Raw genomic sequence first — 19,924 nt, 5'->3', positions numbered from 1 at the left:
GTCTGCTTGAAAGATTCTCTCCTTCTGTTCCTCCCCCTACTAGCTCTCTCATGGGCAGGCATGCTCTCTCTCTCATAAATAAATAAATAAATAAATAAATCTTGGGGCGTGTGGGTAGCTCAGCAAGTTAAGCATCTGCCTTCAGCCTGGGTCATGATCCCAGGTCCTGGGACTGAGCCCTGCATCAGGCTCCCTGCTCAGAGGAGAACCTGCTTCTTCCTCTGCCCCTCCCCCTGCTCATGCCTTTTCTCTCTCACATAAAGAAGTAAAATCTTTAAAATCTTTAAAAAAAAATAAAAAAGAACTTAAGTGGTAAACTTCTCATACTAAGGAAACAAAATGAAATCATGAGCTATTTTTTTTTTAACTCTCAGGCTATCAAAAATTTAAGCAAATAATCTCCAGTATTAGGAAAGATGAAATTTCATATATTGTTTATGGGAGTATAAATTGGCATAATCTATCTTTTTTGGATAGTAGTATGGCCCTATCTATTAATTTAAAATGTGTAGACTCCTTGATCCAGCAATTCTGCTTCCAGAAATTTGCCCTATTAGCAGTGTATCCCTGACAAGAATAAAAGGATGTATATATAAGGAAACCATTTAAATGTCCCCTAGTCTGATTAAAGATATTACAAATCCATACTATGGAATTATGCAGCCATGAGAAAGAATGAGTTGATTTATATGGAATGATATGAAAAGATGTTCATAATAAATGGGAGAAAAGTGACCAGCAGTCAGGGTGTATATATGTATGTTTGAAGCATAGAAAAATATCAGAAAGGTTATGTATCAAATTTCAAACTGAATGATTACTTGGGGGAGTATTAAATGGATAAGTAATGGTTACAGAGTAAGAGGATTTTACTTTTTAAATTCTATGTTTACTTTAATGACACAACCAATAAAATACTGGATTTATAAGATACTAGGACACTGCTCACTTTGTTTTCCTAGATACTACTACAAATTCACAGTCTTCAAACTTCAAACAGGGACTTCAGAGCTAATCTAGTGATCCAACGTTTAGATAGTTTCCTATTAGAAGTCAGGCTTCTTTAGGCCAAGACTTATGCCTTAACTCACATTTAACCCCCCGCCCCCAGTGCTTAGATAGCACACATCATTCACTTAATAAAAAACTGCCAAAGGGAGGATGGACGGACAGATTGACATAAGGGAAAGGAATGAACTGATGATTAAAGCTTTACTAAGGAGCTGAAAAATATCTAAGATGTGGGAGTAACACAATAATTTAGGAATTTTAGAAAAATTGTCAAAAACATTTCAAAAGCTATCTCAAGAAACTTTATGTCTGCCAATTTAACTGTCTACATAGCTATTCTGAACTAATAAGAAAACTTCAATCTCCTATTTTGCTCTGATATACAAAGACTAAATTGCCAATTATCTGAGATAAAAGAGAAATAAAGGAAAAAAAAAAAAAACACCCTCTGATTTAGCCAATGTCCAAACTAATGATATAATTTCTTAGGCTACAGCCTTGGGCTCTATTCTACCTAGCCTAAAAATTCCCAGACATCACTCTTCCCAGAACCCTCATTATCTTCACCATCCACAATAACTTATTTCTAATCCTGGTCCAAGCCTACCTACCATCTTCCTCCTCTTTTTCTATTCTCAAATAAATAATAAATAAATTTTAAAAATCACACAATTAATACTATAATTACAACCTCTAACCTCATGTGGGCATTCAGCTGTCTGTATCTGTCTACTCAGCTGACTGCAAGCTCTGTTAATTGTCAGAGCTTTGTATCTCAACTCTTCCCATTACACATCTTTAAGTGTATCTATAGTCATTTTCTTCTCCTCTCTCTATTGCTCTGGAGTTGAAAGATAGTTAAATTAGAGATACAAGACACTTGTACGCATTAAATGCTCAATCAACGCTGTTCAACACATTACAGTTTTACCTAAATTATTTAAATGCATATTCCCTGTTTCTTGATCAACAACTTTTAATTTTCCTACTCTGTCTCCAACTTCATTTTGGAATTATGAGTCCTTCAAAATGCAAATTCCCATTTGGACCATGATTCTATCTCAGAATTCTGTAGTATAAAACAAATACATAAATACTATGCTTTATGCCAAACTAAAAGTTAAAAAAAAATTATGTCTCACAGAGGAAATAAAGTTTTATATTAAATACGCAAATAAAATTTTGATCTTAATATATATACTTATCTATATATATGACTGCTCCCTAGGAATATATGTTTTTGAGCACATTATGCATGTGTATAAACAGAGAACATATTTTTAGGAGGAAGTCATATAAATTCTAGTTACTTAAATTAGCCAGTTAGAAAGATCTACAAGTATCTTGAAGTCAGGTAAAATGAAAGGTAAGGCCCAATTGCTAACAAATAAAAATACCCTACTTAATTGTTAAGCTACTCCCATCTTCCCATAATTTAACCACAGCAGGAAAAAGATTCAATTTAAAACAGAAGCTAGGTGAAATCAGTTTACATATAACTTTGAAAGCTTCTTAGAATCACTACCCAAGAGCATACTAAAATTTAAGATTGACAACAGTCCCTCACTATCTAAGAGAAAGAGTCGTCAAAGACATTCTAATCTAATTGAAAATTAATTTCTTCACTTTTAAAAATAATTACTAACAAAAGAAAACATACTCACCTCTTCGATTAACTTTTCATTTGGTGATGATGTACAAAGACAAACAAGGTAAGTTTGCTTAAAACTACCTTTTGTACCAATCTCTGGATGGTCAGAACACAGCTTTGCTAGAGCAGTTGCTTGACTTAACTGATTGGTTTTGATTAGATGTTTAATTCTCATATCCAACAAGATGGGACCCTCAAAAGCTAAAAATTCATTCACTTTAAAAAACAAGACATAATAGATTATTAACATTTGGTAATAATTCATTTGCAATACAAATACTTAAAAGGAATATCTTTTTTAAAGCACAGGAACTAATAATACTTTTTTCTTTGTGATTTTCTATTACTGTCATGCTATTATAAAATACTTGACTTTATAAAGCAAAAGGAGTTTATACTGCTAACTTTTAAAAGGTGCATTAAATATTTTTACCCACTTAGATTGAGGTGAATTAACTTTTATATGATAAAAATATTTTTGCATTGATTTCTAATAGCCCATGCTACTAAAATTACACTAATTCTTTTCCCTACAGCATTTATTCTTGAATATCAGACATTAGTATCCCTGCAAATCTGCTGTACTGGGGCATTACACACTTACATGGGTAATCACAAAAGAATGGGTATTTTAGAAGATGAGACTCAACTAATATTGTGTTCAATACTGATGATGTATTTTTCATGTTACAAAAGTGAAGTCTATTTTGCTTTAATAGGTGTTTTAGAACAAATTAATTATCTACAGAAAATAAATAGGTTCAAGAAAGTCTGATGAAACTTCTGCAGGTTTGAAATTTTTAAAACAGGAACTGATAAACCTCAACATTTGCTTAAGACCCACTTACACATAATACATGTCTAGTCTGTTCAACTCTTTGAATTTCCTACTACTTGTTTGATCAACTACAAATAAGAATTTTTATTTTTTGTATTTGTGAAGGAGTTTAAGTTTTAACAAGTGCAAATTTAAACTTCTGTTTTCTGTACCAGAATGAGAAATGTTTAAAAATTTACTTGGTGATGGCTAGCCTGAAACCTTTGGAAGGCTTTTAGTAATATAATTTTTAAATACTCTAAATAAAACACAGAATTTGTCTACTTATGAACAAACTGGAAAACATGTCTAGCAAGTAATTTGTGGATTAAAAGATGGAGAATGAGAGATGTTCTTCCTTCTTTAAATAGCCTTTACTACCTTCTTGTACTTTTATTTTTTGGATCTAACTGCACTGTATTCCATGGTGAAGAGATTCTTCTATGAGATAGTATAACCATGGCTCCTCAGTATTAAAACCATGAGTGTATAATTTGACACAGGATCCCAAATTCCATCCTTTTCTACACCTTTGTACCTGTCACTCTTCATTCTATTCTACCCTCTGCCATATTAAACTAAATCAAAAAGTATAAAGATTGAGCACAGATAAATAAAATTAAATGCATAACTCTGTGTTGCCTCTAATCTTACATATACAGGACATTACTTTTATTATTGTTTTTAGTATCACACGATCCCACTGGGAAAATTATATTGCAAATATCTTTCACCATTTAGTTTACTGCCAAACCAAAAATCAGTAAAGATTCTAAATAAACGTAAAAATAAGAAAGTTAAAGTTCTGGCTATAAATAGGTCATAGACTTAAAAAACACCTTTAGTTTCGTAATACAATAATTCTCTTTAAAGGAAAAATCCAGCAATACAAAGTCTGAGAATTATTTAAAATACTCCCACTAAAACTTATAATCAACAAATTCTGAGGATTGTGGCAAAGATATTATTTAAAGGTGGCAAAAGTATTTAGTAAAACTGATGACACTGAATAGAACATGAAATAGTACCTAAAAATCTTAAATAGCAACACATAAATTAGAATGACAAATTGTGCAATATAATTTTTGAGCTAATTCAATATATAGAATATATGTTAACATAAGATTTCAAAAACATAGATATTTTTTCTTTTTTAATGATGGGAAACCACTGCCACACTTAGTGCAAAATTGATTCCAAAGAAATATAGACTATTAGAGCAGAAGGGACTTTACAGATAATTTTGTCCAGCTCCATCATTTGGCAGATGAGTAAACTGAGGCTCACAGAAAGTAAGTAACTTCCTAGGATCATAAAGCCAGTTAATGACAGAACCAGGACCAGAATAATGTGTCTTCTGACTTCCAGCTTAATATAGTGGTAGGATAAGAAAACCAAATTCACAGTAAATGTGACTACTTCTAATTAGATTGGCACTTCATAGCAGTAATGAGCTATGAAGTAGCATTATTTTAAAGGAAAATAATCATGCATTCTGAAGCTCAGGATTCACATGGATCAAAAGTAATTATATTTTAATACTCAATTCAGAACCTGCTGAACCTCTCCCCTAGCTTTTTCCATTTCTCCTGCATTGCCTTCCACTTCTGATCCCTTTATATCTTTTTACTGCTCTCCTATCTAGAACATGTTTTTTTCTTATAGCATTATAATATCCTTGAGTAGCTAGTCACATCACATCTCATGCTCTACACCTTGCTTTTCCCACTCCCATCCCAGAAAAATAAAAATATCTTGAATTTTACTTGTGTGTAGCTTTTTAATCTACTCTCTCTATATTTATGGACTTGAACAGAAAAGCAGCTTTTACTACCTTCGAGCCTAACAAGAAAGCTGGATGACATAATATCACAATGTAAATCAATATGTAGTCAGTTCAATTAAGAAAGAATGGCTTCTCTTCATAGAATGCCACTTACATAATTTTAAAAAATACTAGTTTCCACATTAAAGATAATTAAATATTTACAATATATAAGTTGAATTTTTGTGATCAATCATTACACAAATATTAAATGAGCATCCTATATACCAAAGCTTAGGCTAACTAGGTCCTAGATTTCCCTCAAAGTGGAGTCAACTTATTTACTGGGCAAGGTATAGACAACATCTCTAACAAGCATCTGAAATTGCATACAGAAATCTCTATCCCACAGTATGTTACCTCAATTTACTTAGTTGTGCTCAAGCAAAGAACCTAACAGTTTCCTTAAAAATGCCCTCTCGTGCTTCCTTCTCACACACACATTCAACACACCACCTAATTTTGTCACTGCTTATTGCCTAAATACTCCAACCCATTCACTTTTTTCCGTCTCTACTCCTGCCATTCATTCACCCACTCCTCCACTTTGTAGCATTCTGCTAGTCATCTGCATCCACTCTTATACCATCACATTTCTACTAAGACCCACTTTCTTTCTTTCTTTTTTTTTTTTTTAAGTACAACAGACTTGATTGTCTTCTCCTAAGTTAAAATCCTCCAATGCTTTCCCTTTGCCTTCAAAGAGTAAATTCTAAAATTTTTACCATGGCCTACCTGAATCTCCACCAACTATTCCTTTTTTAAAAATACAATTTGTATTTCCTTTTAAAAACAATTCAGCATTTGGGCAAGAAAGAAAATGCATCCAAATTGGAAAAGAAGTAGTCAAATAATCTGACGGCAAAGGATATGACCTTATTTGTAGGAAACCCTAAAAATTCCACAAAAAAACTATTAGAATAAATGACTTTAGCAAAGTTACAGGATACAATAATCAAAATATAAAAATAAGGTCAATTTTTATACACTAACAATGAACAACCTGAAAAGGAAACTAAGAAGAAAAATTTATCCTAAAATTCATATTAAATCTCAAGGAACTCCTGATAGGCAAAACAATTTTGAAAAAGAACAAAGTTTGAGGTGTCCCATGTCCCACTTCCTTACTTCAAAATAATATATATAAAGCTACAGTAATCAAAACATAGTGGTACTAGCATATAGACAGACATAGGCAATGCAACAGAGCATAAAGGCCAGAAATAAATCTTCACATATATGGTCATATGATCTTCGACAAGAATGCCAAAAATCACTCAATGAGAAATGGACAGTCTCTTCAACAAATGGTGCTTGAAAAACTCACATTCACATGCAAAAGAATGAAGTTGGACATTCACCGTATACCATATAAAAATTCAACTCAAAATGGATTAAAGATCTAAATTTAAGACCCAAAACTATAAAACTCCTAGAAGAAAACAAAGGAGATAAGCTTGAAGACACTGGAATTGGCAAGAATTTATTGGATGACATCAAGATAGACAATAAAAACAAAAACAGACAACTGGAACTACATCAAACCTAATTTTTATGCATCAAACGACAGAACCAACAGAGTGAAAAGGCAACCTACATAATGGGAAAAAATATGTGCAAATCATATACCTGATGAGGGGTTAATATCTACATAAAGAATACTTACAAAAAAAAAGAATACTTACAGCTCAACAATAAGAAATCAAATAGTCCTATTAAAGAGTTAGACAAAGGATTTTAACAGACATTTCTCCAAAGATGATATATATTTAACACATGAAAAGACACCAAACTAATCATCATAGAAATGAAATCAAAACAATGAGATATTACTTCATATCCATTAGAATAGTTATTACAAACAAACAAAACAAATGCTAACAAACCCAGAAAAGAAGTGCTGGTGAGGATGTGGAGAAACTGGAAGCTTTGTGCACTGTTCATGGGACTGTAAAATGGTACAACTTCTATGGAAAACAATCTGGAAGCTCTTCAAAAAGTGAAAAATAGAACTATCTACCATATGATTCATCCACGTCTGGGTTATGTACATAAAAGAACTGAAAGGAGGGTCCTCAAGTGATACACATGCACCCTCAGGTTCATGACAGTACTACCTACAAGAGCCAAGAAGTAGAAGCAATCCCAACGTCCACCAACAGATAAATACATAAAATAAATGTGGTATATCCATGCAATGGAATATTATTCACTCTCAAAAAGGAAATCCTGGGATATGCTATAATATGGATGATCCTTGACAATAAGAACATTATGCTAAGTGAAATAAGCCAGTCACAAAAAGGTAAATACAATATAATCCTACTTATAAAAGTAACTAAAGTAGGGATCCCTGGGTGGCGCAGCAGTTTGGCGCCTGCCTTTGGCCCAGGGCGCGATCCTGGAGACCCGGGATCGAATCCCACGTCAGGCTCCCGGTACATGGAGCCTGCTTCTCCCTCTGCCTATGTCTTTGCCTCTCTCTCTCTCTCTGTATGACTATCATAAATAAATAATAAAAAAAATTTTTTTTAAAAGTAACTAAAGTAATCAAAGTCATAGAAACCAAAAGTAAAATGGTGGTTAACCAGGGGCTGAGAGACTTGAGGTAGAAGGAGTTGAAACTAAATTGTTACAGAATTTTAAAAAATGTTGGAGAGACTAGGCAGCTTAGTCAAGCATCTAACTTCAGCTCAGGTCATAATCTCAGGGTCTTGGGACTGAGCACTGTGTCAGGCTCCATGTTCAGCGGGACATCTACTGGTCCCTGTCCCTCTGCCCTTTCTACTGTTTGTGTGTGCACTCTCTCTCTCTCTCAAATAAATAAAATTTTTTAAAAAACTGTTACAGAATTTTAATTTTGCAACATGAAAAGTTCTGGAGATACATTTTACAACGATATTAATATATTTAACACTACTGAACTTTTACACTTAAAAATGGTATGTGTTGGGCAGCCTGGGTGGCTCTCAATGGTTTAGCGCCGCCTTCAGTCCACGGTGTGATCCTGGAGTCCTGGGATCGAGTCCCATGTCAGGCTTCCTGCATGGAGCCTGCTTCTCCCTCTGCCTATCTCTGCCTCTCTCTCTCTCTGTCTCTCATGAATAAATAAATGAAATCTTTTAAAAAAAATGGTATGTTTTTTACCACAATCAAAAATCACTGCAGCACTGTTAATCACAAAAATTTCATATTTAGAAATTTAATAAAAATAGAATATCTCAAGCTGTAGATAAGCGGTTCTTAACTATGGTTGTACAATTAGGTTGATCTTCTTAAAAGTATTAATGCCTGGGGCTGAGACCCAGAGACTCTGGTCTGAGGTAGACCTCCAGCCTTGAAATGCCTAAAACTCTATAGGTGATTTAAGCGTAGCCAGGATTGAGAACCACTCCTCTAGGAATCTATATATCGTGTCCAAATTACCATTAGAATCTATATTTCGTGTCCAATTACCAATTAGAGATAGTCTTAATCTTTGCCCTATCCCTCACCCTTTCTTGAGGGAATACATTACATTTATAACAAACAGAATCTTTTACTTAAAAGATTTCAGAATGTCTTAAATCATGTTGCTTCCTTTTTCGTTAAATCTGAAACTTTATGGTCATTACCTGATTATGGTAAAACTTTATGATAACAGATTTTCTGACTTGACTGCTGTGAAACAGAATTTTTAAAAGACCAAAAAAAAAAAAAAAATCCATACCATAGGTGAACCTAAAATTTTTGTGTGAATTAAAATTTCACTATGAGTTTTGCATTAATTAAGTTGACATGGGGTGCCTGGATGGCTCAGTGGTTGAGTGTCTGCCTTTGGTTCGGGGCATGGTCCCGGAGTCCTGGGACTGAGTCCCCACATCAGGCTCTCCATGAGGAGCCTGCTGCTTCTCCTTCTGCCTATGTCTGTGCCTCTCTCTGTGTCTCTCATGAATAAATAAATAAAATCTAAAAAAAGAAAAATTAAGTTGACATATTTATATATATATATATAAATTATTATAAAACAGACCCATTAAAACAGAATGCTTCAAGATATTTTAAGAAACTATTGAGTGTATTTTATTTTAAAATCATTTTTAGTAAAAATGAAAATTTGGGGGTCACTATATTTTTATTTAATTATATAATAGAGTATAATTAATGTTAAATACAAATATGTCATCAGCGTAAAATGGGAGCAAACACTTTCACAGGCTTACTACAGTTAAATTCTATCAGCTTAATTCTATCCAGTCACTATCCTGATAATTTAAGGGTTATATGTAAGTAAAGTCTAATTTAGAAGTGATTTTTTTTTAAGATTTATTTATTTGACACAGAGAGAGAGAGAAAGTGAGCAAGGGCACAAGTGGGGGTGGGGGAGGTAAGGAGTGGGGGGTGGGGAGTAGCAGGCATTCTCTATATAGACGCGTAAAGTTACATATACATACACAAAAAATATACCAAAAGTATCAAAAAAATATCAGTATAGTAACTAGAGATTTACCATCTGAAAGTAAATGCAGCTGCATGCAATCAGATCTGACCTCATCCTATTTACCTGGAAAGAATGAGTTATCACCTGCTCTCACCTTCTATCTCCCCTCCCTTCAAAATATTACATCTTATGTAAACTAACATGTGATAAACCAGAGAACTTATCCACCTTCGCTTTTAAATGCAAAGTTTATTACTGAAATAAAGATTTATTTTCTCACAAAATTCTTAAAGATTTATAAGTACTGTGGGAAAGCTTAGCCTTCAGAAATTTCCTTTGAAAAAAAAAAGGGTTCCGGGGTGGAAAAAAGGACAGCAGGGCTTAAGATTCAAGAAAGGATGGGTAAGTTAACAAAAATGTGAATTGTACAACTGCAAATTATCCCAATATAGAAGTATAAGGAAAAGGGTGAAGAAATTCAGTGTGATTGTAATAGAAAGGTCTCACAAAGTTTATATTGTAAGATGACATCATGTACAAAACAGAAAACAGGCTGAGGACCAAGGATGCATGCATCATGACTGTTAGGTTCTAACCTATGCAAAATGTTATTGAAGCTAGAACCCAAGATGACCCCTAGAGCTCACCAAAAATATTGAGGACAATCAAATCGGCAGAGGTGGGTATCTTCTGGAGAAAAGACGGTTCCTTGGGTGTGATATAAATAATCAAATAAATAATCTCTGTCTCCTGACGGAGAAAAAGGAGAATTCCTCTAATGGTGGTTTTATTAATAAGCTTTAGATTTAAAGGGGCAGAATGAACAATGGAGCAAATGGAAATAGATGGGAAAACCTAATTTTCAAAATGGGGCTGAGCAATAGATGTAATCCTGAATAAAAGTCTCAAAATTAATTATATTAAAAACATGGCTTGTGATCATTCAGAAGATATGTGAGCATTCAGAGCCAAGACAGATTCAATAAACATAAATTAGGTTACAGTTGTCACAAAATTATCTCAATATATATCAGAGACCCAAATGTAAAATGTGGAACTGTAAGAGAGAAATGAAATTATGAAAGAAATCTATGGAACTCTAGGTTATGTAATGAATGAATATGTATGTATGTATTGCTATTTTTATTTATTATTTTATTTTATATTTTTCAGTATAGTTCACATAGTGGTAATGAGTTTTTAGATAAAACACCAAAGGCATGACCCACAAAAGAAAAAATTCCTAAGTTGGACTTCATTAAAATTTTAATTTTCTGCTCTGTGAAAGACACTGTTAAGGAAAAGGATGAACCACAGACTAGAAGAACGTATTTGCAAAATTTGTATCTGATAAAGGATTCATATCCAAAATATACAAAGAACTGTTAAAATTTAACAATAAGAAAACAAACTTATTTTAAAAACAGGGAACAAAAATCTAAAGGGATGCCTCACCAAATATATACAGATGGCAAATATGCATATGAAAAGAATGTTCAGTATCTTATATCATTACAGAAATGCTAATTAAAACAAAAATGTGATATTACTACACACCTATTAGAATGGCTACAATTCCCAAAATAGGTAATCCCAATTACCAATGAGGGTCTAGAGCAACATGAATTCTCATTCATCGCTGTGAGAATGAAGAATGGTATAGCCACTTTAGAGAACAGTTTGGCAGTTTTTTACAAAGCAAAACATAGTCTTACATATGATCTAACAATTTTACCCCTAGTATTTACTCAACTCCTGTGAAACTTATGTCCTCCCAAAAACTTGCATACAAATGTTTATAGTAGTTTTATTCATAAACAGAAATGGTAGCAACCAAGATGTCTTTTAATAGGCAAATGGATACAGAAACTGGTACATGCGTGCCACATATATTATCATGGAATACTATTCAGCAATAAAAAGAAATGAGTTGTTAAAGTATTCAAGACCTAGGTAAATGTTAAATGCATACTGCCAAGTAAAAGAAACTAGACCAAAAGGCTGTATCATTATATGACAGTCTCGAAAAGGCAAAACTATAGAGATGGTAAATAAATCAGTAGTTATCAGGTGTTCAGGAAAGGGTTCAACAGGTGAAGATGTTGATTTTTTTTATGGCAGTGAATCTATTCTGTATGATACTATAATGGTGGATACATGGTACTATGCATTTGTCAAAACCTCTAGAACCTTACAGCACAAAGAAGGAATCTTAAAGTATGCAAATTTTATTTAGGAGGTTGGGGAAGCCCAAGATGAAATGAAGAATATGGCAAAAAAAACACACAAAAAAACCCCCAACCCCCCCCCCAAATAAAAACCCCACTGTATTAACAAATATTATGAAAGAACTTCACTGAAAGAGGCAGGGAAATAAAGTGCTCACCTAACCAACTCTGGATGAGTAGAGTCTATTAGAAAAACGGCAAGAGAAATTGTACATAGCATTGTATTCTAATCAATAAAGTTGTTTTCCACAGAGGTATAAGTTATCAATTATGAAACCACTATACATGTATACTAAGACTGATGGCCAGTGATACTAGGTCAGTCTGAACAGGCTATATTATTGCATGATTCCAATTATATAACACTCTGTTGAAATGAGAGGTTATAGATAAGCCAGAAGAGAAGACTTGAATGATTCTTTCAGTATGGATTAGACTAAAAGACATTAGTACGAACGCTCATATTTAGTTTTACATAAATACAGCTCGTTATATATGGAAATATGTATAGATGTATCTATACATAGATTAGTATACCTACATATATTTTCTTGCTTTATCTGTTGAGTGTTCCTAGAAGCAATGATACCCTAGAAACAATGTCACTTTAGTAGCAATAAACACACCCAATTACCAGGTCTTGGTTTCTAACACTGGTCTCCAAGAAAAAAGAACAAAGGCTCTTGATTCTAGAAGTAGGGCAGAAAATATGTAAAATAAGCTAGAGTACTTTATAATGCCAAAAATCAAGAAAGTACCCAAATAAAAAACAACCCATAATGATGGGTATAAAGGAATACAAAAGTTAAATCAGAGAGTTCCCAATGGCCAAAGCTGGGACAATTTGAGCAACAAAGTAAATAAAGTAGTTTTGGATTATGACCAAAGTGTAAAATGAATTTCCATTAGTCCATATTGATATAAGTAAATGACTGAATAAATGGGGAAAAGACAAATCTCTATAAATTTCAAATAATCTGTGTAGACACTCCCCCCTCAAGGAGGTAGGGCTTAAATTTCCACCTCTTAAGTGTGGGCTGCATGTAGCAACTTCCTTCCAAAGAGTACCATATGGAAAAGGAGAAAAAGAGTAACTTTAAAATGGAGAAACCTGACATACTACCTCTGCCAGGTCATCAAAGTTAACATCAATAGTGAGAAGTCATGCGGACAGTATGTACCCCTGATATGATGTGGTAAAAATGGCATTTTACCTCTGTTATCTTCCTCCCCAAATCCGTAAGCCCAATTCTAATCATGTGAGCAACATCAGACAACTCCCAATTAAGGGACATTCTACAAAATACCTGACCAGTATTCCTCAAAACTGTCAAGGTCATCAAAAACAAGGAAAGTCTGAAAAATTGTCACAGCCAAGAGGAGCCTAAGAAGACATGACGACTAAATGTAATGTGGTATCCTGGATGGAATCCTGGAACAGAAAAAGGACATTAGATAAAAACTAAGGAAATCTGAATAAAGTATGGAAGTTAGTTAATAACACTGTATTAATATTGGTTTATTAACTGTGACAAATGTATCATACTAAGGTAAGATATGAAGAGTAGGGAGAACTGGTAGTGGGTATATTGGAACTCTTCACAATTTTTTTGTAAATCTAAAACTATTCTAAAATTAAAAGTTCATTTTTAAAAATAATGAATTAGGTCATATTAACCTCAGTATTAAACACTATGACTTAAGAGAATTCTAGCCAAATACTTGTTATGGTGTTATGGTCTTTTATCAAATCCTTATATACAAAAAAGGAGAATGGTGGAGCAGAAGACATAAGGAAAAACAGGTGTATTTTATCAAACAACCATAATCAAAGAGTATTGATTAAAGGACTGAAGGCAAGAAGGAAGGTTTCTGTAAGTATCCTGGGGCTAGGTTTCTGTAAGTATCCTGGGGCTAGACTTCTGGACATGACCATTTTATGGTTATTTTTCAAGGACCTGGATGCCAACAGAATATATGTTAATAAGAGGAAACTGATAAGGACAAAAACCTTGAATAACAAAATCAAGACTGCAAAGAATATTGAAAAGTTGCAAAACACAGAATGAATCTAACAGTGAAATTAAGCAGGGAAAAAAAAAAAAAGCAATGCTTCGTGTGCCAAAAGACAAAGTATAAAAATGTAGTTGATAATTTAAGGGTAGCACTTGTTTCTTAAAATGTTTGTATGGTTTTAGTAATCGCACCAAGTTGTGAGAATGATGTGGCTACCCGAAAAGTTTAATGTCATCTTAAGTCACACTACAAGTATAAATTGTTAGAATGAAAAATACAAGAGTACCAATGACCTCAAAGCTTATTAGATCATATTTAGGGTACACGTTAAGTTCTGAGAATTAGATATTAAAGAGAACAAAATGCACTAAAAAAACAGAATCATGATTGTAGATTTAAAATCTTTTAAAATCTCAAAAAATAAAATAAAATCTTTAAAAATCTCAATTGCTATGGCATGAAAGAGGGATTTATACTTTGTTTGGTATAGCTCTAGCAGTAGCACTAGATCCAAAACATGGAATTCTAAGAATGCAGTTTTCACAATTTTCATAGTCAAGATTTTCTAATCACAGGTTAAGAATAGACTGAACTACACAGCAAAGCACTCTCTAGCAAATAAATTGGTGTTTAAGCAAAGGCCAACTTATCAGTGATATTTTAGAAGGGCATTAAAATTGAGTAAAAAAATAAACATTGTCTTTCCAATCTTGAGATTATGACCAAAGAAAGGTACAAGTAACATGTAAGCTTAAAGTTCCTGTAATATTCAAAGGCCACCTACTTGAATTATGTTGATTTAGTTACTAGTTACTTTATTCTAGGATGCTAAAACCTTGAAATCAAATCAGCATTTCCACCCACCCTTAATCCCCCAAATCAAAGAGCATTTTTTGGTTTACCTGAGTTTTAGTGGGTCCAAACTTAAGTCAATCAAAAAAAATATTCAGGATTAAGTAGATTACTTTCAATTATTACATTAAACCTCCAAAGGCTTCACTATAAACAAACTAATAAGCATAGCCTACTGAGATATACTCATTATTCTCTAAGACCTAATTCTTCTCTTCAAACTTGTTATAGATAAGTTAAACTAAGAAGCTGGATATTTAAAGCTAAAAATTCCCTATCCTTTTGAACCATCAAGTTTGAAAATGTAAATAAATAAATAAATTAACATTTGTGTAAAATGTTAATTCCTTCAGCTTTTTCAATAGAGGTAACAAACATACACTTCTAGGTTATGTGATTATCCATAAAATGACTCTCATCAAAGACACATTCTAAGTAACAGAGGACCAAGTAGTCATTATGGCTGCAAAATCTCTGTCATTTAACATCTGATTGTTTCATTGAGTTTTATTAAAGTCTAGCTACCTATAATCCACTGCTATTGTAAGAAACTTGTCTTGACTGAATAGTCCAAATTACTCTAGTAGCTATGTCAGGCAAAGAATGAGAAATAAAGCAGCACAGAGATGGGCAGAGAGTGTTAATAGAAATGATGTTAGGCACATTTAAGCAAGTAAGGAAACTGAGCACATATTCTTTTAAAATAAATTTTAAATCCTGCTAAGGTAAAGGTTCCATTTTCCTGTTTTAGTGTAATGTGTGAGTTTGGCAAAAATGCTCTTCAGAAATTGACAACAGAAAAAAGGAGTTAATTATTTAAGCTAGGTATGATTTTATTAGGCAAGGTGCAACAAGGCATGATATAAAAAGGAGAGAGGTCTTGACTTCAATTCCTGGCTCTGCCTCATATCACTGGCAATGTGATATAGAAAAGACAACCAATCTTCCTGAGCCTCCATTTTCTCATCTGTAAAACAGGGATAATAAAGATCCTACCTTTTTCACAGGATCATTGTGAAGGTTAAATGAAATCGTAAATATAAAAGCACATTTCACACTGTTAGGAATTATACAATGTAATCTGATATTATGAATATATTACATCCAGTATTTCCAAAAGCTGAATAGATTAGAAAGTATAATTTGATTATAAGAACAAAATCATAGTGGTATTAGTATACTGCGAATGTAACTAATAGGCCAAAGGCAAAAAATTCTAAGATTTTCAACTTTTAATGTTGTTATTATTACTAATTTAAATAATGAGAGTCCACTCCTCATTTCTCCAAGGTCATGGGAATACTGCAGCTAATCTGTGGATATCCACGATGTGAGGAGGTACTAAAAATAGTTTGCTTATGAAAATTAAGGAACAGATAACATTTCTAGGACTATCAGGAAAGCATGGAGAAATGGTAAGGGGGAGCCAGGTAGAAAAAACCATCTTGAAAAGAAGTTTGGAGATTGGCTGGGAAGCCTTTTGGTAAATATCAATGTACCAGAAGAGTTCACAAGCAATGGACCTAACACTCCTTTCTCAGAGCCTTCATAATTTGCTATTACAAAGCAAAGTACCTAAAGTTTGCCATTAATCAACAAGCAAAGCAGCAATAAACAACAGAAGAAGTTTATTTACTTCTTCAGTTAAATACCTTGGGAAAGGTTCTTGAAAAATAATTTCAAGAAAGTATCAAAGACAATAACTGTGCTCTTCCTCATCGTATGTACAATTTTTCAGCTCTGAACATTAAGTGTTATACATATTATTAGTGATTTAGCCATCTACTTCCAACAGGACATCTGCCAGTTTATACAACAACAAAACGGAATAAAATAAGATGGAGCAATAAGCTGTTTGAGAAAGAGTACTAATCTTAGAGTGAGAAGAGTTCCAGGTTTAATTTCTTTCTCTATTTTGAGGAAAATCATTTAACTACCCTACTTCTGCTTCCCCATCTGTCAAGTAAGTTACCAAATATAAGCGAGATTGCCACCTGTCAGGATGTCGCAGAGGGAATTCCTCTACTGAAAAGATGTTGGGAAAAATTTTAGCTTTGCTGTTACTCTACGACTGTGTAATGTCCTACAAATACATATTCCCCCAAATAAAATACAGGTGAAGGGCCTGAAGCACCTCAGCTAAAATTTATTAAATGGTCCTTCTTTGGGAAATCTTGAGATGAATTATATTTATCAAAACAATTTTAAGTACTTATTTTTTCTAGTCTAATGATTCTTTTTTTCTCTCTCTCTAGAAAATTTACCTTTATCCTTATCCAATGGTTCCTGGGAAAGAATAGTGCACAGTACCGGGTTTTTCCACACCCCAGTCTCTTGAGCTAGAGTAGCTAAAAAATGCAATTCACAGCTGCCATTCTCCATCAGCTTTTCATGAGCTACCTATAAATATTAAATAAACATCCAAAGAATTACAACAGATTTTTAAAAGCAAGCTTATCAGGCTCTAAAAATAATACTAAACTTTTGAAAAATAAGAGTTTTATCTTAAAAATTTCACATCACATTACAAAGTGCTGAATTCTTTTATTTCTAATTTTTAAAGATGAATCTCAAGAACTGTATCAATTATAAATTTTAAATAAATACAATGTATTTCTAGAATTAAGTCAAAATTATTTTCCCCCAAAATCTAAACCAAGAGCAAAGTTATTTCTCAAGGAAGCTATCAGAATATCCACAGCATAAAAGACCTTACACATTTTATATATCCTTTGTGTTAGTAAAAAAAACTTTTTCCAAAAACACTTCTACCATTAATAAAGGACAGATTTGCATTAAGGCCTAAGTGACAATGTACACAAACTCCAATAAAAGGGACTTATGAAAACAACTAAATGCATGATTTTTCATTTAATCATTACATAGCCTTGGCAATATTCTATTTAAAGCTGACATTAAAACCTGCTTACTAGTTATTCTCAAGTGTTCATGCAATTAGCATATTCTTCAGGACAAAAGACCAATGGTTTTTATTCAATTCAGAAAACGTTTATTGGGAATTTCACGGGCAAAGGACTAGGGAAGAGAGCAACTGGTCCCTGCATTTATGGGGTGTATCCTCTAATGTGGTAAAGAAAGGTTAAAAAGGTAAAACACAGGCAAAATCAAACAAATGCTGTTAAGCAGGTATAAAATAATCCCAAGGAAGCTCTGAAATGAGAGCTAAGTGTCATGAAAACTCCTGAAGCTACATGTAATGTTTATACGAAAAGTCTATTTCTCAAAACCATAAAGTCTTCCCACACAACAAGTTCCAGTGCTTTAAGAAAGTTTCTTTGAACAATTGTTGAAAGCTACCATATAAGGATTTAAAGAGTTATTTCCTTTTCATTAACCCCTATGAAAAAGTATCAACTAGTGCTACTGTTTCAAAAAGAAAAATTTTAAAGTTTATTATATGCTGACAAAATAAATAGCATGAGGAATTCAGTATTGTATTTGTATATAAAAACAACTTAATTCTGGGGTAGAGTGCCAAACAATGAAAAGTTCTAAGATAATTATTTAAAAATAAATACTTGCTGTCAAAACAACCTAAGACATGAGTTATTGATATGCTGAAGTAGAAACTGAGCAATCAAATAGTTGCAACGTGACAAACAAGACAGGACACCTTTATTTCAACAAACAGTTATTATGTGTAAGACACTATGTGGGATCCTATGATATTAAGATATAAAGCCTACCTTCAAGAATTTTACAGTTGATGAAGATTTTAATGGTTAATATTAAAATATGAAAGCTGACTTCTCTAACTATAATTTATTTCACATGCTTCTGAAGTTTGAGACTAATTCTCTTGAATATATCTCCTACAGAAAAAAACATCAAGCCAAAACATATTTTATGAACTCTGGGTAGAGAAAGAGACAACTATACTTTCTGAAGCTAGCTAGTAAAAACATTCTTTTTTATTAATCAATTAATCAAAACCTACTTGAAGCTATAGTATATACAGCACAGTCTAGTGCTTGAAACAAAATTTAACATTCTTGAAAATAGTCCAAGACAACTAAGAACTAAATCGTGTACTTCTATAAGGTAGAATAACAGCACTAAGTAAGAGAGACAAAGCATGTGTTTTTAGTTATAGGAGAAAAGCATGGACTTTGGAATAAAGAATCTTGATTCAAATAACTACTCTGTAATATTAGCTGTATAAATTTGGGTAGATAAATAAAAAGTATGAGCCTCAGTTTCCTCACCTTTAAAATGGGAAAAAATATACCTACCCCCACAAAGTTTTCGTAAGGATTAAATGATATGTTAAATTCTAATAAGGCATATTGCAGATGTTCAGCAATTAAATTGTTTCTAAATACAAATTAGGGCATTTTGTTTTTCCTTACTAGTCTGGCAAAGTCCTAATTAACTGATGTTAAAAAACAGTGCAATATTCAACCATCTATCTAAATGTACATCTTCATTTAACACACATTTATCTAACATCTACTATATGCATGACATTATTGTTAACAAGAGCTGCAATTAATGCTTGTTACTACTTAGAGTTTTAAAGTGTAACAAAATAGTTTATGAAGGATAAAGAAAATGGATATAAGGTATGCCTATATGAAATCTAATAGGTAAATATTCTCACCTGCACCAGTGTCTGAAATTGTTCCCACTGTTTATCTGGTAACTCGACAGGCAGACACAGTAAAAGTTCAACACAGCTTCTAAAAAACAAAAAATTGGTAAGGATACAAATATTTATTAAAATTCAAAGTAAAACAAAACAATCCCAGTATCATAGATACCCGATAACTATTCTATTTAAAATTAAACCATCATAAGACTGAGAAACAGAATTAAAACAAAAAGCTAAATTTAACTTTTTTATTTTCAAAGGTCTACTCACAATGCCAAGCGTTCCAGAACCAATGCTACATTTTCACATTCAGAGGTAAGATAAGGTCGCGCTTTAACATAACTTTGGATAGCCACTGTGTATACCTCCAATAAAGGTAAAGGATCTTCTGAAGTTTTCCATTTCTCTGCATATTCAAGGAGTGTCTGTTTTGGAAGGAACAGTAAAAGGTATTCAATGTAAATCAAAATACACACTGGTTAATCAACTGTT

General features: G+C 32.9%; 1 protein-coding gene across 4 annotated transcripts in view; it reads right to left on the bottom strand.

Annotated features, from left to right (window-relative positions):
• The window catches only part of ZNF292 (zinc finger protein 292), a 102,034-nt gene that overhangs the window by 23,483 nt on the left and 58,627 nt on the right, over positions 1 to 19,924 (bottom strand). For all 4 annotated transcript variants that reach the window (XM_038554667.1, XM_038554665.1, XM_038554666.1 and 1 more), the window contains 4 exons: positions 19,703 to 19,857; positions 19,442 to 19,520; positions 17,085 to 17,220; positions 2,676 to 2,878 (listed from right to left, as the gene is read on the bottom strand). In XM_038554667.1, coding sequence (XP_038410595.1) covers positions 2,676 to 2,878; positions 17,085 to 17,220; positions 19,442 to 19,520; positions 19,703 to 19,857 — 573 coding nt within the window. The remainder of the gene's footprint in view (positions 1 to 2,675; positions 2,879 to 17,084; positions 17,221 to 19,441; positions 19,521 to 19,702; positions 19,858 to 19,924) is intronic.

Source organism: Canis lupus, chromosome 12 (genome assembly GCF_011100685.1).
Source record: "Canis lupus familiaris isolate Mischka breed German Shepherd chromosome 12, alternate assembly UU_Cfam_GSD_1.0, whole genome shotgun sequence".
Classification (NCBI taxonomy): Eukaryota; Metazoa; Chordata; class Mammalia; order Carnivora; family Canidae; genus Canis; species Canis lupus.
Note: the sequence above shows the minus strand (reverse complement) of the source record. Positions and strands in the feature narration are given on the sequence as shown.